We start from the raw sequence: 10,275 nt of genomic DNA, 5'->3' as shown, positions 1-10,275 counted from the left end.
GTGCCTCCATACAAATATATTATTAACAGCTTAGGTTGTTTAAGAGAGGGAAAAAGGCTGTACCTGATTGGCATTGGCAGATGCTCCAAGTTGTCGTATCGGGCATGAAAAAGTGGTATCAAGCCATCGTTTTCTAAAACCTTGTGACTTGAGTGGAGTTTAAAATTCAATACCTGTCAGTTTGAATAATGCTTGGCTGCGTTTGTGATGGTGGACCCATCAATACGTCAATAAGGTTAAAGATGTCACAGGGAGTAGTTTTTGTAGACTGAGGCTTTATGTGGGCAGCCTTCTGATTATATGTTGCCCCATTTCTTTTCAGTGAAGTTTGTGTCAAACTGATGAAAAATGTCAACTGAATATGAAAGCAGACTGGCATGATGTGACCATCTGTGTCAACCCTTTATTACCTTTAGTTCGTTCTGTAGCACGATGTCAGAAAGATTTCCATCTCTTTCATCACTCAGGGACGGACTGGGGTTACGCTGCTGTCAGTCAAGAGGTTAAAAACGTATCAGTCAATATGCTGCGCAAAAAAGGAAAATGTCAAATTCCTCACAATGCAATTCAGTCTTTACCATCCAGGGGATTAAAAGTGTCACAAAGACACAAAAGTACTGTATTAAGTCTTTTCCACAAAAACTTGTAATGTGGGAACCTCCTTTTATTCAAAGCCTTACAGTACTAAGAGGGTAAACCCAGCGGGGTGTATCCCTGGGAGTGTTCGCGCTATGCTCCAGTGATAAAAAGGTCACCATACCATTTCAAAGCTGAGCAGCATGCTCTTCAGCCTGTCAATCTCCTCTCTCAGTTCCCTGATCAGCCGAACGTTGGCATCCTGCGCAGAAATCAAAGCACACATTAACCTACTAAAAACATTTAGAACACACGTCAAATCTTGTCTTAACAGCCACTGACCTCATTAACTCGAGGCTTGTTGACGATGTTTCTGGCGTGGGCAGCGTAGCGCAGGGTGCTGAGGGTCTCATTATAACTGCTGGCGGAGGGTGAGACCGCTGCGACACAAACACACACAAAATACACACGTAAGCAAAGACACACATGAAGCAATTAGGACTTTTCTACATCACAAGAAATAAGTGTGTTTATTTTCATGAGTGAGACCAGAGGGACCATACCGGCGGTTTTACTGTGGTCATATTACTGCAAACTATTTTCCAGCGCATGAGCATTACTTTTAAAGTTTTATTTCCAACCTTCCAGCCATTAAGCTTAGTAAAATACAAGCACAGAATTACTGACTAATAGTTGTGTTTCCACCAACCAGTCGCATTTTACATCCAGTCTTTACTTCATACATGGGTATGAAGTAAAGACTTTGAATGTCATAAAAAGGTATTAAGTGTATTTTTTAACAAAAGAGACGTTATCTCTATATTGACATGTATGTTTTCCAGTGAGAAACATGCTGTCTACACTTATAGACTATTTTTTACTGTACAGAGGGCTGATAGAGAGTATTTGTGTTCTGAAGTTGACCTTTGACCTTTCGGGAAATAGAATGTCATCTCTTCATCATTTATATCCTCGGGGACATTTGTGGCAAATTTGAAGAAATTCCTCCTGAGTCTTGACATATTGCGTTCATGAGAATGGGACAGGTGGACTGGTGGACAGACAGACAACCCGAAAACATAATGGCTCTGGCGACAGTTGCTGCCGGTGTGGAGGCATAAAGATGAAATTGAAGTCTTGCTTGAGATAAAGGGGATGCTACCGACGGAAATTCACATTATCTTGTTGTGATGCTGCAGCAGCAGCTATGATGAGCAGGAGCTGGTTTAAAAACTCTTCAATATTGGTGAGTTCAGGTGCTTGCAAGAAACTCTTTTAAGACCTTTTCAGTATGACTTAGAATGAAATTTAATGCCAAGTTCACAACCATATTGGTATTATAAATATAATTAAAAATCAGTATGGAGTTTAAGTCCTAGAATATAATTATTTACCAGGTACTTGAATTTAGCAAATCATTTTAATACTCACATGGAATGGGCTTAATCCTTTTGTATTTTCAATTTTGCTGCCACTTTGACAACAGCACTTTTAGATTATTTTTCATTAATAAATAAAACAATATTTAAAAAAAGAAACATTCAGAACAGGTTTACAATTGCATATTTTAAATATAACTAAATGTTGGTTCTAGAGCAGCAGCAGTGATTTACAACAGCAGCAAAGTCTCTTTGTAAACTCAATAATATCTCACTGGAGACAAATCTAAAACGTCAGTAAAATAAATCATATTTCTGACATCAAAACACTGAGTGACGTTTATAAAGAACGAAGAACACAGACATCGGTTAGTATCTTCATCTTGTCCTCTGTCCTCCTCTGATGTGATTCACTGCCTGCAGGTACAGCTGGCAGCGAGAGGAAGTTTAAAATTCATGGCACACTAAGCTGAACAGTGAGAAACAGCTTTTGTTAACTTGTTTCTAAGGATTCATCATTAGCTTGTATAAATCATAGCAGATGGATGAGAGACTGCGGACAGAGCAGACTGACACACTGACACCACCATGTTCATGCTTGTTGATCAGGTGAGATGATAAAGTATTGGCTGTTTATTAGCAAAATGTTACACCACTTACTTCAGTTGGCTTAACTTTGACTTATTTTCATTCACTATCTCTCCACTGAGCAGTCTCTGCTCTGCTGTTCACCAACTTCGCTCCATGTGTGTGTGATTGTGCCTGTGTTTGCATGTATGTGTGTGTGTATGTAAGGATCTGCCCTGGCAGAAAGCAGGGATGAAGCTGCAGTGTGATCATAAATTACACCAAAACGTATGTATTTGAAAGTTATTTATGACGTTATGGTATTTATACATTCCTACGAAAGCACGATAAAAAAATAAGTTAATTCATGACTTTGTAAAGGAAATTTAAAACTTTTAAGACCTTAACTCTACATTTTCGAATATATATGACCGCAGGCTCAAAGCAGCATGTTTGTGCTTCTCTATACATCCATTCGTCTTTCACCTCCTTTCTTGCTCTTCCTATCAGCATCTTGCTAATCCTCACATTCTCTCTCTCTCTCTCTCTCACACACACACACACACACACACACAAATATATATTAACAGCAGTCAAACTAATTAAGCAGAAAAGCCTCAGACATCTGTCCAATATATGGTAAATTATGTCAGTATCAGTACCAATTCTAAAAGAACTTAAAAAAAATCCATTTTTATTTTCACTATCAATTTTCATTTCCCATGTTTGCCTCTAGGGTTTAACACTGATTAAAAACAGCTCATGATTGCACGGATATTCAGCAACCAACTCTATACATTCAGTTATATTACCATGCCATTTTTAGTTGAACCAAATGAACCAAAACGTGCAAGAATCACTGGCACAGTCCTTTCACTGGCATCTGTTCCACTTACTTGCAATCATGATGGTCTTGGAGTTACCTCCCAGGCTGTCTTTGAGCAGCCAGGTTAGAACTGAGTCTCTGTAGGGGATGAAGCAGTGCCTTCTCCCACCTCCTCCTCCTCCTCCGGACAGGGAGCTGCTGTGGCTTCCCACCATGCTGCCGTCACCCTCAGACGCCATGCTGTTGATACTCTGACAGCTGCTGGACATCTGGGAGTTCTGGGCTGTGGAGGAAGTGCGAAGAAGGGGTAGTTGAGGGATTTGTGGAGAGGGTTTTACAGACAGAAGGGAATACTGTAGGGATAGAGGAAATGTGGAAGGAAAAACAGGAATTTTCAGGCAAGATTTACCAAGAGCGGATATGACGATGCCCAAAGTGACCAGCGACTTGTTGATGTTCGAGCCCTCTGTCAGTCTGTCCCTGCAGTAGTGAGGGTCAGCTCGCTCACTGTGAGACACAACACAAACACAACACATGAACTCTGCATCAGTTACAGTGATTTGAGACACAGATTATCCAATAAAAAATACAGAATAGAAAATTTGGAAAAATCAAAGCAATAGCAAAGATCCACTAGGGGGCAGTTTTGTCAATAACTTTGACTCAAAAGATGTTGAGGGGAAAAAAAACACAACAGAGAGAAAAAACAGTCTCACCTCCCAGCCAAGTCAACCAGGTTTATCTTGCTGACAGTTTCTGATGGAAGGTTATTTTCTAGAATCGCCTACAGAGGAAAAAAACAGAGTAACCAGGATCATTAGCAGATTGACTCAATGACAGATCAGTGGCTTGAGGGCTGAGAGAGACGATGACCTGTGTGTACTGGATGGTGAAGATGGCGTGGGATCTGCTGCTGGCATCATGGTTGTGGGTTGCTGCAGTGATTCGGTTGGCGATGCCTTCCTCCAAAAGGTCCATGGCCTGCTTGCAGTCTGAGACCACATGCTGCGACAGGTCTGATTAGAGAGACGCACACAGAGAAGGAAAATGCTGAGAAAACAGAACAAATACACAAGAGAATATTTTCGTTTTATATGAACCTCAGAATGTTCATTACAGTTGTAATTGACCTACTTCCCACAGCAGAAAGTAAGTCCCTGTAAGAGTGAGTGCAACTCAGGTAAATTTGATCGTTGTTGATGCAGCACATTTTGCAATTGATGGAATTTGAGACAATATAATTTTATACAATCCTCCAAAAAACACACAATGAATGAAGATAAAAGAGGAAGAAAGATATAGGTTTACATTATAAGGTTAACTTCCTCAGCTCTACACGTCTTCAGCCGAATTTACTCTTTGGGAAGGTGTTGCAGGGTTTTTAAGGTACTGGGATATAAGGAATCCATTAGTACAAACTATGACATGCAAGGATGTCTAGAAGGGCTCGAAATAACACTCCAAATTTAGGCGAGGGAAAAACTGACATGGCCATTTTCAAAGGGATCCCTTGACCTTTCGTCTCAAGATATCTGACTGAAAATGGGTCCTGTGGGCACCAAAGAGTTTCCCCTTTACAGACGCACCCTCTCTATACCAATCCCATGCAGTTTTGTGAAAAACACATGCAGTATAAATGTGTTTGCCTGTTCTATTTGAATATTTCTGCACACTGCAGTCCCTAAACAGTCGTGGATTATAATAAATTGTGCATGACTGCAAAGCTGAGACTCTTGTGAATTCAATTAGACCGATTGTATTCATGTGTAATGATGTTAGTCCCCGTAGTCTTGACTTCACTGTATAAACTGACCCACTGTGACCTCTAGAACAATCACAGCCTTGTGAAACTTCACAAACTAGAGACCTGGGACATTCAGGAGATGTACGGCTTTCCTGGATATATTAACAATACGGTGGTTTCTGAGCAATCGCCAGAACAGAAGTGCTCACCATCCAATCATCAAAAATGTGTTTCTTTAAGAAATCTTCAAATGTAAAGTTTGTGATACCAAACCATATCATGAAGTCTTCTGTGATGTTCCTCGAGATCTTTGTTTCTTAATGCAGTATATCAGAGGCATTTTCAACCATTTTTTTAATTTTGTGCCAAGCTGTGTGATAAATGGTATCAACCAAAAAACTGCTGCAACAACGAGACATGACAGCGCATGGCAACCGTACACTTTCTTCATTATGTTCTAAAACCATATCGTTTCTAAACTTTCAAGAATGATGTATGACTAGAAAGGTCTGACACAAAGTGCTAGTTGTTCCCTACACAAAGCTGCAAGTAGGGACAGGAGAAGTGGATGAGGTTAAGGTTTTGTATGTCTGCCCTTGAAATAAGGTAACACTGATAAATTGGGTAAAAGTAAAGTCTTTGAAAATGACTTATACCGATGACATTGAGGCAAACAAGAAAAAGACATTCAGGCGGAAGAGAAGGATAAAGAAAGAGGAATAGACACGACAAAAAGACACAAACAGGAAACATGTCTCATCAATTTTTGCTCACACTGAGGCATAATATTTTCCCACAGGATTTACGTAGCAACAGAAAAACTCTAACAATGCTCTACTTCCAGGTGTGAATCATGTATTTTAAGAGGCTGTTAAACACAAGCGTGCACAGATTACCACAAAGTGATGTGGAGCTTTAACATGTAGACACTTATTCCTTGTTTTAAATATGAACATCTCATACAAACAATTTGAATTATTTAAATAAGAGTGTCCATAAAAAACACACTCTGATGGACATGTGTTGATGGAGGAGGAGTAAAATCTGTGAGTCCTAAATGTGCTCTGTGTGTATGTTAGTGTGGTGAAGTGTTCTCCTTGGAACCACAAGGAAATGACTTCACTTCCTTTGGTCAGCTGGGATTTCTCCTGACACAGACAATGAGTGGATGTGTGGCTTTAAACACAGAGAGGCGGGCGGATGAGAGACAGAAAGAAAGAGGAGGAAAAGATGAAGAGAAAGGGAGAAAGAAACTCAAGCCAAAAGAGGAGTCTGGATTGAAGCCAGGACGGCCAATTCTGGACCTGATCAAAAACTTTACAACAGAGCAAAATTCCACCGCTGACCAAATACCACAGCGACTTGTAAACTAAACTTACAAGACACCAGCATTACTCAGAAATACTGCAGACCATGTTACACATCCAAGTCCATAATTTGACAAAATTATGTCTGAGTGTGTATTACCCTTGGTATCCACTCCCATCTTTACTCTCCAAATGCCAAGTGCTTCAGACAGATTCTTTTACTGCTGAGTGTTTGTATATATTTTACACTGGAGACTTCTTAGAGCTCGTAGCCTGTGAAAGCACCTAATCATGAGTGCATAAATTTTAAATCTGCAAAGTCCTACTGTATGTCTGAGATGTAAGGTTGCTGCAAGGTTATCTAAAAGAGCATTTTTCCTGTGCACAAATTTACTATCTTATTTTAATCTTGGTGAAATTATCCTTGCAGGGTAATGAGAATCTGCAGCCTCTAGGCCTCTAGTTAAGTATTTAATCAGTGAAGACAGACAGAAAAAGACAAAAAGCGGAAATGATCTGTTGATTTTTGAGCTCAAGATTTTTGTGCAATTAGACCTGAAACTGCGGGGTCATGTTTGAATAATGCATTTAAATTAGAATTCATTTCATTTGTGTTACTTGCTTTGTGTTTGAGAATAGGTCTTTATACAAATCCTTAACTCTCTACCTTTCCTGCACAGGTTTTTTATGTCTATGTGTATATAGGCTTGTGTATATGTATGTGTTAGGGACGTAACTGAACACTCAAGGTACAATAATACCAAGATAGAAAGTTCATAATATTATTACAGTCCAGTATGTTATTGAGACATTTTCAATTGTGATATTTATTATGTTGTTACATCCCTAATGTGTGTCTGTGCACATGTGCAGAAAAAACATCACTTAGTTTTGGAGGGCAGCAAAGACGCAAAAGTTGAGAATCAGCAGCTTGTGTATCCTATTCTAGCTGAAATGGCAAAGAATTTAACCTGAGTTCAACCCTGAGAAGTACAACATGTGTCTTTGTGTCACTTGACAAAGTGCAGATGCCCCAAACACTCACCTTGAACATAGGGTCCTTTCTCGGGGTGTTCTCTGACTCTCAGGGAGGCTCTTTTCTTCTGCTCTCCTCGTCTCAGCAGGTCCCGCACGCGCTCATTATAGATCTCCAGGAAGCTGCGGGGACAGACGGATGAGACAACAGCCTGTGTTGAGGACACACACTAAATTCAGCCACATTACATATTGTGTGAGTTGTTTTATGCCAGTTTATCCTCTGCATTTTCCTCAACATATCAGAAATAAACAAGTTTACTTTTCTGATGTTTTGCCTTTATTGGAAAGTGCAGAGAGACAAAGGAGGTGACATATGACAATGGCTGTACTTGAACCGGGTCGTAGTCATGGTGACACAGTTTGGCCCCACCAAGCGACCCAGAAACACAGTCTACACTAGGGATGCCACAGTGAGGAAATGTTCCCACTGGTTAATAAACATCAGTGTTACTGATAACATCAGACATTTTACAAGAAAGGATATTCATAGTGTTTACTTTTAACATTAGATTTTCGGATCTTCCCTTTACTTCCAAAAAAGACAAATGCTTAGAGGGTTGGTTTACTATCATGATTTGAGTTGCCAGGTCTGTCAAACATCCCCCACAATGGCCCCAACAACTTAAGCAAACACCCACAGACAAGTTATTAAGTAACATTAATGTACACGCTGGTTATAATGTTTGCTCCTTGTCAAGACTAACACTGATTAGCTAAATTAACACCTGTTAATGCCTTAATGGTGATGTAAAGAACAACAGCATACTCACTTTTATGTCTTCCAACACTCCACGACTGTTTGGTAACTTTTTTAGTGAGTGTCCTACAACTGTCCTGAATTCTTTGTACTGTCCCAGACTTCACACACGTTGTCCCACATATAAGGTCTTTTTTCATTCTACACAGTGAGTATAGTTTAATAACTTGCATCACTGCATCGACTCACTCTAGTCCACCAGGGAAGATCTGCTAGTTGTTCCCTACACTTACACGTAAATAAGAAAATTGGAATACAGTGATCAGTGATCATGACTCCCTCTAAAAGATATGTTTTAAACATGGCTCCTGCTCCTCTGTGCTGCACAGAGCAGACACTGTGTAACACTGGTGAAAGGACTACCATGGCAAGCCGAGTCTACGCTATGGAAATTAGAATGTACCAATTATGAAAAGATTACATTATTTCTGAATGAATAGCAGAAAGAACCCAGAAAGTTTAATATCTGCTTTGTGAAATGAACATCGCCTTCAATAAGTTGTTCTGAAGTTGCCTCCAACACAGACAAGAAAATCCAGTTTTTGTTTTGACTGTACTGCCTGCAGCTTGATTGTTCTGTAACTACCCATCTAATTTGAATTTCAGGAAGAGACCCACTTGCACTGTTTAAAAATGGAAAGACAATCACAGAGAGTCGGACAATAACACAGTACCTGATCTCCACTCTGCTGGAGTTTTGCCCATCAGGAAAAGTGTCTTCAGACCTGAAGAGACCCTGTCAGGAAAGTCGAAAAACAATTTTCTTCACACCACAAATCAGCAAATAATCAAGTGGCTGAATCATGAGTGGGCTCACAACACTGAATTTTACAATCCACTGATGTACCTGACAGATCCGAGGGGTCAAGCCAATAGAGTCCTAACAAAAAAACACAAAAACAACGAGCAAGGGTGAATTAGCATTATTTTGAAAGTTCTATCTGCCCTTCCTTAATGAGAGGAGCATGCATTTTAAACATCATCACAATGCAACATCTGCATCACAGCCGATCATGTTCATTTAATTGTAGAAAGTCAAAACTGTGATCAAGATTAATATTCGATTAATTGTGCAGCCCTAGTCTTAACTAAATGCTTTTCACATTTGCAGGGTGGTATGGTATGGGTTTATATTTTGTGTAACAGTTGTATTTTCTCCATTGTGCCTGGTGAGAATAGTCAAGGCCTGTAAAACGTATTTAATGCCATGCAGTGATTCCAGTGTCCTGCTCACCGGTGTTCCCATCATGGTGTACGTCTTTCCAGATCCGGTTTGGCCGTACGCAAATAGACACACATTGTAGCCCTCAGAGGCTCCGGACAGCACCGACACACCCAGGTCCTGGAACACCTGAGGGACATTAATACACACACCCTTGAGCACAAACATACAAAGAAAAACTGATTAATATGTCTATTAATAACTGGGTGGAGTCAGACATCTGGATAATTAAGAAAGCTGCTGACTCAGGATGAAAATCAGTTCAAATATACATGCAAACAATGGAAGTGAACACATTTGGAAGCATGTTTTTATTAAAAAAAAGGAGGTGCTCTTGTGGACTGATGTGTTTGCAGTGTAAGCTGATGTCCTTGATCTTAATCGCATTGTGTTTTTACATGAGTGTCGATTTACACCAAGGTTTCACTATCACAATGCTGTGGAAGCGGGCCAGTGGCGGGGAGGTAATGTTCCTTCCTGCTGAGGTGTTTGGGTAAGGAGCAGGGAGGTCAGCTAATACTCTGGGTAAACAACTTTGCAGAAAGTGTATGTGAGAGAAACAAATGTGCAGGCAAAAAGACTTTGAAAGTGACTGGGTCAGGAAAATAAACCTTGCCTAACAGCACTTGGTGAGACGGGGGATCCGGGAGAGTCCCACTCAAAACAATCAACTGAGGCCTCTTGTTTTCGTTCTCTCTGTGTCTTCATCTGAGAGCCGGAGTCTGGAGATTATTAGCATGAGGCCAAATCACAACCACTTATATTTATATGAGAGGCTTAAAGGTCCAGTGTGTAAGATTTGCAGGGACTGTAGTTGTGATGTTAACTGATTAACGGTTTACTGCAGAGAATGTTTTTG

The 10,275-nt window shown here is 40.2% G+C and overlaps 1 protein-coding gene across 2 annotated transcripts in view; it reads right to left on the bottom strand.

Moving 5' to 3' along the window:
- Positions 1 to 10,275, bottom strand: part of stard9 (StAR-related lipid transfer (START) domain containing 9) — a 55,860-nt gene that overhangs the window by 23,809 nt on the left and 21,776 nt on the right. Inside the window, exons 4-14 of one of the 2 annotated variants that reach the window (XM_084742035.1) lie at positions 9,429 to 9,545; positions 9,042 to 9,074; positions 8,869 to 8,930; positions 7,445 to 7,557; positions 4,222 to 4,364; positions 4,065 to 4,132; positions 3,758 to 3,855; positions 3,419 to 3,631; positions 919 to 1,016; positions 761 to 838; positions 411 to 488 (exon numbers count right to left, since the gene is read on the bottom strand). In XM_084742035.1, coding sequence (XP_084598161.1) covers positions 411 to 488; positions 761 to 838; positions 919 to 1,016; positions 3,419 to 3,631; positions 3,758 to 3,855; positions 4,065 to 4,132; positions 4,222 to 4,364; positions 7,445 to 7,557; positions 8,869 to 8,930; positions 9,042 to 9,074; positions 9,429 to 9,545 — 1,101 coding nt within the window. Of the gene's footprint in view, positions 1 to 410; positions 489 to 760; positions 839 to 918; positions 1,017 to 3,418; positions 3,856 to 4,064; positions 4,133 to 4,221; positions 4,365 to 7,444; positions 7,558 to 8,868; positions 8,931 to 9,041; positions 9,075 to 9,428; positions 9,546 to 10,275 lie in introns of both variants that reach the window. The other variant, XM_084742034.1, reaches the window with a different exon arrangement.

This window comes from Lutjanus erythropterus, chromosome 18 (genome assembly GCF_056507025.1).
Source record: "Lutjanus erythropterus isolate fLutEry1 chromosome 18, fLutEry1.hap2, whole genome shotgun sequence".
Lineage (NCBI taxonomy): Eukaryota > Metazoa > Chordata > Actinopteri > Lutjaniformes > Lutjanidae > Lutjanus > Lutjanus erythropterus.
The sequence above is the reverse complement of the archived record's forward strand: the minus strand, read 5'-3'. Positions and strand labels throughout refer to the sequence as shown.